This window comes from Otolemur garnettii, unplaced genomic scaffold (assembly GCF_000181295.1).
Source record: "Otolemur garnettii isolate 467f Iridium unplaced genomic scaffold, OtoGar3 scaffold00106, whole genome shotgun sequence".
Taxonomy (NCBI): Eukaryota; Metazoa; Chordata; class Mammalia; order Primates; family Galagidae; genus Otolemur; species Otolemur garnettii.
In genome coordinates, this window is record NW_003852501.1 from 2,395,383 (window position 1) to 2,412,265 (window position 16,883).

General features: G+C 38.7%; 1 protein-coding gene and 1 non-coding gene across 2 annotated transcripts in view; one reads left to right on the forward strand and one right to left on the reverse strand.

Annotated features, from left to right (window-relative positions):
- Positions 1–16,883, forward strand: part of CENPJ (centromere protein J) — a 55,196-nt gene that overhangs the window by 870 nt on the left and 37,443 nt on the right. Inside the window, exons 2-7 of the mRNA XM_003796694.2 lie at positions 522–645; positions 6,495–6,761; positions 10,225–10,336; positions 11,812–11,914; positions 12,046–13,663; positions 15,367–15,499. Of these exons, the coding sequence (XP_003796742.1) occupies positions 522–645; positions 6,495–6,761; positions 10,225–10,336; positions 11,812–11,914; positions 12,046–13,663; positions 15,367–15,499 (2,357 nt within the window). The remainder of the gene's footprint in view (positions 1–521; positions 646–6,494; positions 6,762–10,224; positions 10,337–11,811; positions 11,915–12,045; positions 13,664–15,366; positions 15,500–16,883) is intronic.
- On the reverse strand, positions 2,572–2,671 carry LOC111727456. Its single transcript, XR_002775016.1, has one exon. It is a non-coding gene; the product is annotated as a small nucleolar RNA SNORD16 (small nucleolar RNA).

Sequence of the window (16,883 nt, forward strand, 5' to 3'; positions counted from 1 at the left end):
GCCACAACGCCCGGCTATTTTTTGGTTGCAGCCGTCATTGTTGTTTGGCGGGTCCGGGCTGGGGATTTGAACCCGCCACCTTAGGCGCACGTGGCTGGCGCCCTAGCCCGTTGAGCTATAGGCGCTGAGCCGGATGTTCTGATACCAATTTTTTTTTAAGAATTAAAGGATTTATATGGCCTTTTCTGTTTCTTAGTTGAGATAGTTCATATGATTTCCTCCATAAGGAAAATTGGATTTTAGAGTTTTAATGGCACATTTAGTTACTTATGGATCCCTCTCTGAAAGCTTTTTTCTTTTTTTTTTTTTTTTTGGGGTTTTTGGCCAGGGCCAGGTTTGAACCCGCCACCTCTGGCATATGGGGTCGGCGCCCTACTCCTTTGAGCCACAGGCGTCGCCCCATCTCTGAAAATTTTTATCAAGGAAGATATGAGATGGGAAGGATTAATATAAATGTAACAGACAAGGGTCCACGAGAAATGTAAAATTGGTTTAATGAAGTTAATATTATATTTTAAAAGCTTAAAGAAATACAGCAGAAGAAGCAGGAACAACTGAAGAAACAACAGTTAGAGCAACTGCAAAGATTTATGGAAGAACAAGAGAAACTACTCACCATGGTGTCTGGGCAGCACACACTTCCAGGTATGCTTGGCTTACACAAGGGCTCTGTACCGTGAGAGACAGTTGTGTATATTTCTTAGTTTTAGAAAGGTAACTTCTGATTATTTCTGTCATTCCTCTAGCGTATGTTATAAACTCCAATTTCTTTAGAGGCCAGTCAAGTGAAATCGTGGTGGTGAAATATAACTGGGACCAGTAAGAGTTGTGGCATTCCAAAGTGTGCCTTCCTTGCTTAAAGGCATTCATGTTTGTTTATTTAAAAATAAAAGGTTTAGTGGAAGGAAAGCCAGATTTGATCTACTCGTATCCACCCCCTGCCTTATGAATGAAATCTGTTTGGTATCATAAAAGTAAATCCTATATGTAGGAGTCACTCTGCTCAACTGAAAAACCATACCAAACATATATTCTGTGGAAGTAGGTGACAGTATTCTGTTGTATGCTATATCAGTTAACAGAAAACATCATGTACTAACCAGGGAAAAAACTGTTGAAATGTGCTCTGTGGCAGTGGTTTGAAAACTTTTTGACCACACTGCATAGTAATAAAACATTTAAAATCATGACTTATAATAACAAAGAAATTTTATATTATCAATCCTTATTGGTATTATTGGCATGTAATAACGATATTTTCTATTTTGTTTAATTCTGTGTCATTTTAAAAAAGGCCAGTCATGCCTTATAACATCTGATGATAAAATTATTGATGGATTCTTTCCCACAGTTTGAAAGTTTAAGCTAGAGCAGTATGTTTGTTTTTTGGTACTACCTTTTTTTTTTTTTAGATAGAGTCTCACTTTGTCACCCTTGGTAAAGTGTCGTGATGTTGCTCACAGCAACCTCCAACTCTTGGGCTCAGGTGATTCTCTTGCCTTAGCCTTCCAAGTAGCTGGGACTACAAGTGCGCGCCACAGTGCTCAGCTGTTTTTAGAGACGGGGTCTCATTCTTTCTCAGGCTGGTCTCAGACCTGTGAACTCAGGGCAGTCCACCTGCCTCGGCTTCCCAGAGTGCTAGGATTACAGGTATGCGCCACTGCCCAGCCCAGTACTACCTTTTAAGAGACACATTTACTGATTCAGGACAGTGGTATTCTATTCAGAGATTGCGCTGGGCATTGAGAATACAAAGAAGAAAAATCACTGGCAAATAAATGTAAAGATTGTGGCTAGGTGCAGGGGCAGGGTGGGTGGTGGTCATAAGAAATTGCAAGGGAAGAATGGCTTAGGAAATTTGGGTGTTTATCTTGCAGAATATAGAGAACATGTGGTGTGTTAAATCATTTAAATCTTAAAATAATTGAATGGTTTGAGGTTACCTTATGGAATACATAAAAAGAATAATCAAGATACTTAAATACCAGCAATGATACTTAAGGTATAACCAGCACTATGGTGAAATGGCAGGGAAGTGGATATCAAAGTATTAATGTAAGTACTAGCCATTCAGTTATGGAGCAGTTTGCTTTGGGAGGGTGGTTTTCAAATGTTTTGGACTCCAGGCCCAAAAGCACTCTTTTTTTTTTTTTTTTTTTTTTTGAGATGGAGCCTCAAGCTGTCCCCCTGGGTAGAGTGCTATGGCATCACAGCTCACAGCAACCTCCAACTCCTGGGCTCAAGCGAGTCTCCTGTCTCAGCCTCCCAAGTAGCTGGGACCACAGGTGCCCGCCACAACGCCCGGCCATTCTTTAGCTGCAGCCATCTTTGTTGTTTGGCGGGCCCGGGCTGGGGATTCGAACCCGCCACCTTAGGTGTATGTGGCTGGGGCCTTAGCCACTTAAACCACAGGCGCCAAGCCAAAAGCACTCTTAAATTATTGAGAACCCCACAGAACTTTTGGTATGTGGCTATATTTATTGATAATTTACTAGAAATTAAAACATATTTAAACACTAGTTCACTTAAAATAATAATAAACCAATTACATGTTTTCATAAGCAACATTTTTTCTTTTTTAAGAATTTTCGTCAACCTTCTGTATCAGCTTACTGACAGCAGGCAACTGCCACTGAGAACAGAGTAAGACGCAAATTACGACATCATTGCACATAAAGCACATTTTTAATTAAAACATCTTTTCTAAAACAGAAAAGTCAGTTGAGAAAAATGACATTATTTTTCAAAGTCTCTAACTCCTGGCTTAAAAGAACTCAGCTGATTCTCATATCTACTTTTGCATTCAGTCTCTTGAAGTTTTGGTATATGAAAAAATTGAAGCTTCACATAGAGATATATATATGTATACACACATATATATAATTGGAAAAAAGAGGAGTATTTTTATTTTTTTAAATTTATTTTATTTATTTTTTGGGACAGAGTCTCTGTCACTTTAGGTACAGTGCTATGGCATCATCATAGCTCATAGCAACCTCAAACTCTTGGGCATAAGAGATCCTCTTATGTCAGCTTCCCCTAAGTAGCTGGGACCACAGGTGCCCTCCACAACTCCCAGCTAATTTTTTTTTATTTTTAGTAGAGGTGGAGTGTTGCTCTTGCTCAGGCTGGTCTTGAACTCCTGAGTTCAGGTTTTCCACACATCTTGGCCTCCCTGAGGGCTCAGATTATAGGCGTGAGCCACAACGCCTGACTAAGAAGAATATTTTAATAGCCTTTCAGTACTTATGGCTATTCTTCTTTGATTACTGTACCTTCACAAGTAGTCATTTCTTAGCAGTTATGGAATCTGAAACCATATTAATGAACTTTTAGTATGTACTCTATTACATTAAATATATTTAACAGTTAGATAACATATAATTACTAAATTAATACAGTATTAATTGTACACAAATTTTATGGCCACCCTGTATATTCGATATCTTGACATTTTGAATGGATTTTTTTTTCTTTTTGAGACAGTCTCTTGGTCTGTTGCTCAGGCTAGAATGCCATGGTATCACAATCACAGCTCATAAAACCTCAACTCCTGGCTTAAGTGATACTTTTGTCTCAGCTACCCAAGCTGCTATTACTATAGGTACATGCCACAACACTCAGCTAGTTTTTCTATTTTTAGTAGAGGCAGGGTCTCACTCTTGCTCAGGTTAGTCTAGAACTCCTGAGCTCAAGGGATCCTCCTGCCTTGTGCTAGGATTATAGGTGTGAGCCACTATGCCCAGCCTAGAACGGATTTTTTTGATACCATTTTCTAATACTTTGGTCATTTGGAAAATAATGGTTCACTGAGTCAGATAGTTCTTGAAAATCTTGACATACACATATTTCATCATACAATATCAAAAAATTATACACTCATTAATATCACCACCAATCACATCTTTAAAACATTGTTGAGCTATCAAGCTTATGGTGGGGGATATGTTTTCCAAAATTTAAATTTTTATTTGAAAGTTCAAATTTTATTATTGAGCAGATACTCAGAATTGTTTTCTTTGAAGTCATTGGCTCACTTGTTTTCTTTTTAAGAAAATGTCTGCCAAATACCCAGATTTAAATAATCATAATCAGGCCTGGTGCTGTGGCTCACGCCTATAATTCTAGCTAGGACTGTGGAAGGCTGAGGCAGGTGGATTGCTTTAGCTCCAGAGTTCGAGAATAGCCTAAGCTAAGAGTGAGATCACGTCTCTACTAAAAATAGAAAAACTATTTTTAGTTTTAGTGGGGAGGGGGTTATGGTGGACACCTATAGTCCTAGTTACTCAGGAAGCCAAGGCAAGAGGATTGCTTCAACCCAAAGAGTATGAAGTTGTTGTGAGCTGTGATGACGCCACGGTACTCTATCCAGGGCAACAGAATGAGACTCTTTCAAAAAACAAACAAACAAATAAAAAAACCCCGAAAAGAAGTGGCTAGTTGTGCTTGCAGTTAATGACAAAGCCACATCTTCATCTGCAACAGCAGTAAATTGTGTATACTTCCCATTTTGTCCCATAGAATATGCTCAATGGTTGAGGTTTAATAAAAATTGACTTTTGCTACTTTATTAGAACATTGTTAAGTAAAACTTGTTTTTTAAACTATGAGTTCATGGTGGTGACAAATATGGTGACTACTAGGACTCGGGTGTTGCTGTCCAGCTTTGAGCAAAGGCTCTAGTAATTTTTCATTTTGCTTTTGCATAATCGGTACATATTCTCTGAAAATAAATTTTTTTTTTTTTTTTCAGTTTTTTTCGCCAGGGCTGGGTTTGAACCTGCCACCTCCGGCATATCGGGCCGGCGCCCTACTCCTTTGAGCCACAGGCACCACCCCACTCTGAAAATAATTTTGACCTGGTGGATGCCCTGTAAAAGTCTTGGAGACCTGCAAGGGAATAAAGACCACACTTGGAGAACAGTGCTTCCTCAAAGACCTCTTTAGGCTGAAGTGGGATGACTGCTGGTCAAAAATATTTACATTGGGGGGTCAGCGCCTATGGCTCAAAGGAGTAGGGCGCTGGCCCCATATGCCAGAGGTGGCAGATTCAAACCTGGCCCTGGCCAAAAACTGCAGCAACAACAACAAAAATTTACATGGGGGGCTTGGCACTTGTAGCACAGTACAGCCACAGTACAGTCTCAGCCACATACACTGAGGCTGGCGGGTTTGAAACTGGGCCTGGCCAGCTATACAACAATGACAGCTACAACCAAAAATAGCTGGGTATTGTGGTGGGTGCCTGTAGTCCCAGCTACTTAGTAGGCTGAGGCAAGAGAATAGCTTAAGCTCAAGAGTTTGAGGTTGCTGTGAGCTGTGATGCCATGCCACTGTACTGAGGGCGACATAGTGAGACTCTATCTCAATATATACAATATATTGTATACATATATATATATTTTTTTATATATATTTTTTTTCTTTTTCTTGGGGAAAGGTGTTGCTATGAAGGAAGGGAGGTTGAAGCTGATGTTCAGTGAGGGCTTGCCTCATTTTCACATTTTACTTGTGGGCTTAGGTGAGGTAGATGAATGACAGGTGGCATTGGCTATTGTGTAAATAACTTCCCATTGAGTCTTCACTTCTAAATTTAGGTGAGACAATCCAGGAGAGTTGGGCACTGGCAATAGGGCTCCCAGCAGCATAGCAGCCCTCTAAGTGGTATTGTTTAGAGATGAAGAGAAGGAGCACCTTTTCTCTTCATTAGTTCTTTCAAAGGCAGAGACTTAAACAGAAAGTAATACAGGGAACTTAGAAACTAAAGAAAAGTATAAACAGGAAATATCCATAATTTTTTCACCACCAGATGATACTAAAATGTTAAGGGTAGAGGAAAGAATAGTTATTGGTTATTAGAAGACAACTCAGGCTCGGCACCTGTGGCTCAAGCGGCCAAGGCGCCAGCCACATACACCTAAGGTGGCGGGTTCGAATCCCCAGCCCGGGCCTGCCAAACAACAATGATGGCTGCAACCAAAAAAATGGCCAGGTGTTGTGACGGGCGCCTGTGGTCCCAGCTACTTGGGAGGCTGAGGCAGGAGACTCGCTTGAGCCCAGGAGTTGGAGGTTGCTGTGAGCTGTGATGCCATAGCACTCTACCCAGGGGGATAGCTTGAGGCTCTGTCTCAAAAAAAAAAAAAAGAAAACAACTCAAATCATTCACATAATGATCTGCATTGGTGCTTCTTGTCTAACACAGAATTGACACCTGCATGTTCTCACAGGTGGAACAAGAATAAACTGCAGAGTTAAGGTGGAGTTGTAGCTCTGCTAGGCCCATGCTGTCTGCATGAAAAAGTATAGTTTAAATATATTATTGCTTAAAATTATATGAAGTTCACTTTGGAATTTGGAAGTTTCATGATTTTGTTAAACAGTTTCCTCATAAGGAGAAAGAATATTTTTTTCATTGTGGGGTGGGGTCATTACTGGGCAGAGAAGAGAAAATGTGGAAGGACATCATCAGCTTTGTTGATTTTCTTATTTGTAAGGTTTGGCTTTATTGCCTGATGATCAGAAGCACAGATCTCCAGGAAATTCAGCTGCGGGGGAGAGAGCCCTGCCCTTCTCACCATCGCATGTCTGCCGGAATCAAACCCAAGAAAAAACACACTCTTTGAATATTTTATCTGACAAACAAAACAATTTCTGTAGAGCTACTCATCAAGATTTTGTCTTAACTTCAAAATGTGCACAGTATCAAGAAGCACTTACGAAAAAAAATGATTCAAAGGAAGAAAACCATAACTGTCCTAAGGGTGAGCTACTTTCTTCTGTACTTGACTAACAGTGTTGCCAAGTTGTCCTAAGACAAGAGAAGGCCTTCCCGTGTGTCTTTGATTTTTATTTGTTTTCTTTCTTTTTCTTTTCTGGATACAGATTCTTGCTATGTTGCCCAGGCTGGACTAAAACTCCTGCCTTCAAGCAGTCCTCCTATTTCAGCTTCCCAAATGTCTGGGACTACAGGTGCTCTCCACTGTGCCCATCTCTTTCTGTATTTTGGCTTTTTTCCATGTGCCTTATAGCTTTAATTATGAGGTCCCATGTGCTATATATAGCTGCTGAATTTGGCCTGGATTCAGAGCTGGGCTAGGATTTGACTTTCTAAGCATAATTGCTATGCTCATGTTAACTTCAAACTTTGTATGGTTGCATGAAAGGGTCTTCAGAAAGGAATGCAGCGAATTCTGCATGTATCATTTTTCTTAGAGAGCTTAAAATAGCTTGAGGTTAATTTAAAAATATGTGTGGTGTGGTGGGGGACCTGTTAGAAGATATGAAATAAGAGAAATAGGTTGGTGATAGGAGTTGCTACTAATAAAAGAAATTTCCTCTAACCTAGATACTTGGGTAGTGTTCACTGTTCTTCTATATTCTTAGCACCCAGGATGTTCCTGCCAGAGAACTGGTGCTATAAAGAATTTAATGCTATAAATAAGCTCCATGGAGGACTCTCAGCACTTTTGGTGTATTTTTTCTTTTCTTTTTTTTTGAGACAGGAGCCTTAAGCTGTCCCCCTGGGTAGAGTGCTGTGGCATCTCAGCTCACAGCAACCTCCAACTCCTGGGCTCAAGCGAGTCTTCTGCCTCTGCCTCCCAAGTAGCTGGGACCACAGGCGCCCGCCACAACGCTCGGCTATTTTTTTGTTGCAGCTGTCATTGTTGTTTGGCGGGCTGGGCTGGATTCGAACCCACCACCTTGGGTGTACATGGCTGATGCTTTAGCCACTTGAGCCACAGGCGCCGAGCCTGTATTTTTTCTAGTCTTTTTTTTTTAAGTCTTATTCCTGCCTCATTCCTCCACCTCCCTCCTTTTTTTCATTGTTGCAAGCATAAAATTTCGTGTAATAGTGTTGTGTCCTTTTCCTACTCAACATGAAAAATTCTTATTAGCATGTGCTGTAGTCTTCATAACCATAATCTTAGTCTTCATAACCATAATCTTAGTGTTTGTCATTATTATGTTAGTCTTGAAACAATATATTAGTATTTTATGTTCTTTGTAGTAGGACAGAATGGTCTCTAGTATTTTTAAAATTTAATTTAGTTTTTAATTTTAAGGGTGTTTTCATGAAATGTGCTCTTTCTTTTCTTCTCTTCTTTTTTATTTTTGAGACTGTCTCACTCTGCCACCCTGGGTAGAGTGCCATGGCATCACAGCTCCTAGCAACTTCAAACTCTTGGGCTTGATCAGTCTTGCTTAGGCTGGTCTCAAACTTCTAAACTCAAGCAGTCCACCAACCTTGGCCTCCTAAAGTGCTAGGATTACAGGCGTGAGCTACTACACCCAGCCTGAATGTGCTCTTTCCTGTTAAATTACAGGAAAATAAAATAGTATAACTAAAGGTTTCTCTACTTAGTATTTGGTGTTCAACACCTTTGTGTATAATTCCTTATTCCTAATTTAGATTTAATTCCTTGGTATGAAATGCTTAAATGTCTTTTTCTTTTTTTTTTATATATAATTTACTTTCCTAACTTTATTTTGGAAAATTTTAAATATTTAGATTGCAGTGTTTTCCAATAAACCTACTACTTAGCTTCAGAAGTTAATATTTTGCTGTATTTACTTTTTCAATGTATGTGTATATATATGTGTATGTATATATATATATATATATAAAATCTGTATTTATATCTGTATAATTTGTAAGACATTTCACTGAAAGTAACATGGAGGCATATTACTCGTTTCATTTATTTCAATATGTATCAAGTAAAAATTAGGGCATTCATTTATGTAACCACAATGTGATTGTTATACTTAAGAAAATTAATAATTCAAGTCCATTTTAGAATTCTTCCTATAATTCCAAGAATGTTTGTTTTTTGTTGTTGTTGTTAAGCAGGACAGGACCAGTGCTCTAAGCACTGAGCTGCAGGCACCTAGCTCCAAGAATGTTTTTAAAAATGTTTTTTAAAAATGTTTTTTAAAAAAAACCAGAATCCTGGTGGCACCTGTGGCTCAGTGGGTAGGGCGCCAGCCCAATATACCGCCAGTGGCGGGTTCAAACCTAGCCCTGGCCAAATGGCAACAACAAAAAAAATAGCCGGGCACATGTAGTCCTAGCTACTTGGGAGGCTCAGGCAAGAGAATCACCTAAGGCCAGGAGTTGGAGGTTGATGTGAGCTGTGTAATGCCATAGTACTCTACCGAGGGCAATAAAGTGAGACTCTGTCTCTATTAAAAAAAAAAACAAAAAAAAAACAAAACTAGAATCCAATAAACTTCATGCATATCTGGACAAATTCATGCTTTATGCTTGGTTACTTCTTTAATCTTTTTTTTTTTTTTTTGGTAGAGACAGAGTTTCACTTATAGCCCTCCATAGAGTGCTGTGATGTCACAGCTCACAGCAACCTCTAACTCCTGGCTTAGGTGATTCTCTTGCCTCAGCCTCCCGGGAGCTGGGACTACAGGTGCCCGCCACAATGCCTGGCTATTTTTTTGTTGTAGTTTGGCTGGGGGTGGGTTTGAACCTGCCACCCTTGGTATATGGGGCCAGCACCCTACTCACTGAGCCACAGGTGCCGCCCTCTGTAATCTTTTTTTATACTAGAAAAGTCCACACCTTTCTTTTTTTTCATTACACTAAAAGAATGTGAAGTCTTAACTGGGTTTGGCAGTTCTTTATCATATTAAAGAAATCCTTGAGTGTTTCCAAATTTTTTACATGCATTACTTTTATTTTATTTTTTATTATTTTTTAAAATTTCAGAATATTAGAGGATACACATATTTTGTTTACATACTTTGTTTTATGTACAGATTAAGTCAGAGTTCTACATGTGCCCCCTGATGCAGATAGTGGGTGCTATTTACCCATCCCTCTCCCCGCTGCATCCCATTACTTTATTTTTTATGTCGCCCTCAATAGAGTACTGTGATGTCATAGCTCACAGTAACCTCCAACACTTGGGCATAAGCAATTCTCTTGCTTTAGCCTCCCAAGTAGCTGGGACTACAGGTGCCTGCCACAATGCCCAGCTATTTTTTGGTTGTAGTTGTCATTGTTGTTTGGTAGGCCAGGGCTGGGTTTGAACCCGCCATCTCTGGTGTATGTGGCTGGTGCTCTAGCTCCTGAGCTATAGGCTCTGAGCCCATGCCATTACTTTAAATTAAAATTCTTTTTAGCGTGGTAACTTTTAAAATTCTCATATTTTAAAATTTTAACCTGTTTTTTTGTTTTTTGACCTAAATTTTTCCTAATTTTTATCTTAGGAGAAGGAATTTTATCATGTTGGGAGAAAATTACAGAACAGATTCAGGAAGGAAACGATGTGAGCTTGAAAAAAATTGGTGACTCCTTGGAAGTGGTTAATATTGAAGAAAGGTATTGTTCACGTTGAAAGGAGTAAAAATGTAATGGTTTAATATAGTCTTTATTATTGAGTACTTTCTTTGAAAGATCTATGCTTTTTGTGTTTTTGCTTGAATATGCTTTTTTTTTGATATACCATGTTGACACTAATTAATCTCTTAGATATACTTTTTATAGTTTCTTTTGTTTTTTGGCTGGGGCCAGGTTTGAACCCTCCACCTCTGGTATATGGGGCCAGTGTCCTACTCCTTGAGCTACAGGCACCGCCCTAAATATGCTTTTTAAGTATGCGGTTGAAGATACAACCTATCACATACTGTTGACAAAGGAAGAGGTTGGGGAAGTACATCAAAGTAGCTTTGACATTTACTTTTTTATTTAAGAGAAACATTTGTATAAAATTAATCTTCTCTCAAATAGTTAAATCCTGTTTAGAAAAAGAAAACTAAATGTTGGAGTCATAATTGGTGTCATTTATAAATTATAACTGCATAGTTAATTTAGTTGTAGAATTAAAAATGTTCTGGCAAAGATAAAGTATTTCACTTTTTAAATAGGTTATTATTTTCTTGTATATTGGAAATATATATATATTTTTTTGAGACAGAGTCTCAATATGTCATCCTTGGTAGAGTGCTATGTTGTCACAGCTCACAGCAACCTCAAACCCTTGGGCTTAAGTAATTCTCTTGCCTCAGCCTCCCAAGTAGCTAGGACTAAAGGCGCCTGCTACAACGCCCAGCTGTTTTCTTGTTGCAGTTGTCATTGTTTTTATCTGGCCCAGGTCGGGTTCCAACCCACCAGCCTCAGTGTTTGTGGTTGGTGCCTTACCCACTGAGCTAGGTGCCGCCTATATTTGAAATATTTTAATGTATTGGTATGGAAAAAATGACTTTTCTGATATTTATTCTATTTACATTGTAAGGACCTTTCTTTTTTTTTTTTTTGAGACAGAGCCTCAAGCTGTTGCCCTGGGTAGAGTGTTGTGGCATCACAGCTCACAGCAACCTTCACCTCCTGGGCTTAAGTGATTCTCCTTCCTTGGCCTCCCAAGTAGCTGGGACTATAGGCACCTGCCACAATGTCTGGCTGTTTTTTGGTTGTAGTTGTCATTGTTTGGTAGGCCTGGGCTAGATTCTGCCTTAGCTGCTTGAGGTATAGGCGCCGCACCGTAAGGACCTTTCTTAATTTAAAAATTGTGTGCATATTTTTGAAATATATTTTAAAGTTATATAATAAGTATGTTCCTCCAAAAGTTAATCTACAGTTAGTAGATGGTCTTCAGAAAGGTTTCCTAAATCATATGCAGTGTTGCATACTTCTTTATTTTGGGGTTGGCAGAAGATTGTAGCTTAGATTCTTCAAGGGAGTCCCTGACATTGTAAAAGGTTAGTTCTCAGCATTGTCAAGAGCATCTATATCAGGCATGCTAAGTGTAAAATATTCACGTTATGATTTGCATATTAGATAATTGTTTTTATTATTAGGCCTATTAAAGCTGCTATCAGAGAACGGAAACAGACATTTGAAGAGTACTTAGAAGAACAAATTCGGTTGGAAGAACAAGAACTGAAACAAAAACAGCTAAGGGTTAGCATTTGCATTACTTGATTAATTTATTCTAAGGCTTTAGAGATTTATTTATAATTTACTTTAAAAATATCTTTGAGATTACTTGAGTATATACCAGAATTAATTCAAATGTTGTCCTTTTATTTTAGGATGCAGAAAGACCATCGCTAATTAAAGCAAAACCCAAACAGCCATTCTTAAAACGAGGAGAAGGTTTAGCTAGATTTACTAATGCTAAATCTAAGTTTCAAAAAGGAAAAGAAAGTAAACTCATGACTGACCAGAGCACTGCAGAGGACCAACCTCTGTTTAAAATAGATAGACAACAATTACAGCGGAAAACTGCTCTTATAAATAAAGAACTGTGTGCAGAGCACCCTACTATTAAAAAGGACAATAAAGGTAGAACCAAGATTAGTTCTGCCACCCTCAGTCAGAAAGTGCTTAAGAGTAATAATAGGAAAAATTTCTCTCCATCAGGATTGAAAATACAGACCTGGAAAAAATGTGATGGGCAATTCAGAGATCAGGTCAAATTCGAAAAAAAAGTTGAAGCTAATAATAAAGAAAATGTACCTGAGTATACAAAACCTGGTGATACTGGTAGCAAAATGTGGAATAAGACACAAAGTAAAGATAGACTTCCTCTTTCACCAGGGCCTGTCAGCTGTGCGGCTTCTAAGAGCTCAAAAAGTGAAATCATTAAAGAGGTAGAATCTTCTCTTGATATTTCTCTTCAGAAAAAATTAGAGACTTGGGAACGAGAAAAGGAAAAGGAAAATTTGGAATTAGATGAATTTTTGTTTTTAGAAAAAGCTGCTGATGAAATATCATTTTCTAGTAATTCCTCGTTTGTGCTGAAAATCTTAGAAAGGGATCAGCAGAACTGCAGAGGTCACCGAATGTCTTCCACCCCTGTCAAAGCTGTACAACAGGAAAAGACTGTGGCAGATCCCATAATTCAGTGTAACCACAGTGAGGATCTGGATCATAGTGTGTGTGAGAAGAAGAGTGAGTGTGAGGTGATCCCCAAGCAGCTTGGCTCTGTGTCCTCACCTGATGCGTTGATGAAACAGTCTTGTGGAATCAATAGGAAAGCCTTCCAAAAGAGCATTTCTGAAAATCAGACTAGATGGAATGCAAGTGATGATGAAGGTGTTACAAACAGTGACAGTAGCACTGAATCTGAGGAACAGCTTGATGTTACCATAAAACCATTGACTGAGGTTAGAGAAAGAGGTTTTAGCAGCAGAGAGGATAGTCCACACGTCTGCGATAGCAGGGGGCCTTTTAGGGACACCAAGACACAAGAAGATAAAAGAAGAGATGTTGATCTGGATTTGTCTGATAAAGATTATAGTAGCGATGAGTCTATTGTAATGGAAAATGTAAAACATAAAATGTCTGAGTCCTCAAGAAGACCCTCATCTCTAAGTATTAGTAAAATTGACTTTGATGATGAAAGAACGTGGACTGACCTTGAAGAGAAGTCATGCAAGCATGCTATTGGAGATGAAGCCATTTATAGGACACCCCAGACACATTACCCTAATAAGAGTGAAATGTGTGTCCTGGACAAAACAGTAAAAAGGAAGGTTGCACCAGTCAAGAAGGGAGAAGACTTGAGCAAGTCCAGGAGGAGCGGAAGTCCTCCTCCTCCATCGGAGTTGATGGTAAAATTCTTTCCTTCTTTGAAACCGAAACCAAAGTCAGATTCATACTTGGCAAATGCACCCAAGTTAAACATAAGTCAAGACCAATCACCTGGTGAGTAGGAGCATTATAAGTATGGGTCGGAATTACGAATTTAGTATTTATTTTATCAGTATGTTGTCAGAATGCAGAAGATTCTAACTTGTTGCTTCATCAAGTTAATGGGTGATTTGTAAAAATTTGATTTATTTTGTGGATCTAAATAATGTAATAGTCACTAGTGTCAGAGATTCTGGTGAATAGTGTTCAGAGTTTTCTGACTTAAACTTATGTTTTAACATTCCCATGGCTTTCAAATTATCACTTTATTACAAAGATCATACTTGTTTCAAAGTTTCCCTTTTTTCCCCCCAGACCTGCTCCTAGTCCCCTAAAGATAGTAGCATTGTCATTTCACTTGTATATTCTAGAGAGGTCACTATTACAAAAGTGTGTGTGTATAATTTCTTTTTTACATACATGAAAACGTACTTTTTGCGTGTCTTTGAAGATTGTTCTTGTGCATATATACATCTGTCTTATTCTGTTTAATGACTGTGTAGTATTCATTTGATGTGATGGATTTTAAAATTCATGCTAAAATACTCCTTTTCCATTGTATTATGTTACAAACTTTGAATGCCTATCAGAACATAAGTGCTTTAAAATATAAATTATAACTTAAACCTTAAGCTATTTTTTAAAAATTCTAATTTTTAAAAGTAATACTTTTTGCAGAAAGCTTTGAAGTGTAAAAACTATATTAGCAAAAATATTTATAACTATCGCAATGGTAACTGTTATGCCTTTTTGGGATATTTCCTTGCAGTCAATTTTCTTAATTTATTTATGGTATGATAGAGATATATATTGTAACTTGTCTCAGCCTTTCAGCCTTGTGATAAGGATCTGATTTATTTTCCACAAGTGGTAACCAGTTGATTAAGTGTTTGTTTTAGTTGATGACAGAAGCATTGGCTATTTTACTTTTTTAAATAGCAAATTTGATAAGGGAAAAAAATGCATTTCTTTGATTTGTTGTGGAAGGGTGTAAACTGTTTTTGGGTATCGTAATTGATCTTTTAGTCTTTGAAGCTCTGGTGAATTATTTGTTCATACTCTTAAGCTATTTGTGCAAACATATAGTGGTCTTTTTTTTTTTTTTTTAGAGACAGAGTCTCACTTTGTCACCTTCAGTAGAGTGCTGTGACATCACAGCTCACAGCAACCTCTAACTCCTGAGCTTAGGTGATTCTCTTGCCTCAGCCTCCCGAGTAGCTGGGACTACAGGTGCCCGCCCACGCTTGGCTCTTGTTTTTCCTTGCAGTTTGGCCGGGGCCGGGTTTGAACCCACCACCCTTGGTATGTGGGGCCGGCACCCTACTCACTGAGCCACAGTTGCTGCCCCCATAATGGTCTTTTGAAAAATTGATTTGAGTGATATCATGTTGATTCTTTGTCTAGGTGATACTCTTGAGGTAGAATAATTTTTTTTCTTTTTCTTTTTTTTTTTTTTTTTGCAGTTTTTGGCCAGGGCTGGGTTTGAACCCGCCACCTCTGGCATATTGGGCCAGCGCCCTACAACTTTGAGCCACAGGCACTGCCTGAGGTAGAATAATTTAATTCTTTCTTAAATTTAGACTGATTTTCTCTGGAAAGTTAGGACAATTTAATTTTTAACCTTTTTGTTATTTGAACCATTGTTTCTAAAGGTACATATATGTATTTGCTGCTGTAAGGCATTTTGTGAAGTTCAGTATTTGTGGACTGTTTTTTAGGTGACAGTGCTCGATCCCAGGTTTTGAGAGAGAAAGTTATTGAATTGGAAACAGAAATAGAAAAATTTAAAGCTGAGAACACATCTTTAGCTAAACTTCGCATTGAACGAGAAAGTGCCTTGGAAAAGCTCAGGTACGTTTACGTCTGTAAATTGGGAAACATACATGTATACAGTGATTCAGTGGTATCTTTAAAACTATATGTAAAAATTTGAGCCAGGCAAGTGGCACATGCCTGTAATCCTAGCACTCTGGGAGACTAAGGCTAGAGGATCTTTTGATCTCAGGAGTTCAAGACCAGCCTGAACAAAAGCAAGACCAGACTCCACTAATAATAGAAAAATTAGCCAGGCTTGGTGGTGGCCTGTAATCTCAGTTATTTGAGAGACTGAGGCAAGAGAATCTCTTGAGCCCAAGTGTTTGACGTTGCTGTGAGCTATAATGATGTGTGCATGGCACTTTACCCAGGGCAACAGAGGGAGACTCTGTCTAAGAAAACTATATTTGAATTGCTTTTTTTTTTGAGACAGAGTCTCATTATGTTGCCCTCAGTAGAATGCTATGGTGTCACAGCTCACAGCAACCTCAAACTCTTGGGCTTAAGCGATTCTCTTGCCTCAGCCTCCCAAGGAGCTGGGACTACAGGCGTCTGCTATAATACCCAGCTATTTTTTGTTATAATCGTCATTGTTGTTTAGCAGGCCTTGGCTGGGCTTGAACCTGCCAGCTTCAGTGTATGTGGCCGGCGCCCTGCTCACTGAGCTATGGGCACTAAGCCTATTTGAATCATTTTTAATCAATCCAACAAATATAAATGAAAAGGAGGTGAAATCTATGTAAGCAATTCTCTTGCCTCAGCCTCTCAAGTAGCTAGGACTACAGGTGCTCGTCATAATGCCTGGCTATTTTTTTTTTTTTTTTTTTGGTTGCAGTTGTCATTGTTGTTCAGCTGGCTGAGGCCGGGTTCGAACTTGCCAGTGAATCCACCAGCCTTGGTGTATGTGGCTGGCACCATAACCACTGTGCTATGGGTGCTGAGCCTATATAATTTTTTTATTAAATAAAATGGCCCAATGTAGTAAAAAAATTGTTAAAGGGAGAATTAGTTTCCTAAGGCTGCTGTGACAAAGTACCTATAACCACTGAGTGGCTTAAAAAAATGGAAATTTATTTTCTCTTGGTTCTGGAAGCTAGAAGTCCACAGTCAAGGCATCAGCAGGGCTATGCTACTACTTCTAGCTGCTGGCAATTTTTGCTGTTTCTTGGTGTGCAGCTACATCTCTCCTAATCTCCAGTGTTTTGCTCATATGGCCGTTTTCTCTTTTTGTCTGTGTCTTCACATGGCATTCTCCTGTATGTATGTGTCTATCTCTGTATCTCTTCTTTTCTCATAAGGACAGCGTTGTATATACCCTACTCCAGTGTAACCTATCTTAACTTTCATCTTAGTTATACATGTATCTGCAGAGACTCTTTTTCTAATAAGGTCACATTCACAGGGATTAAGACTTCAACTT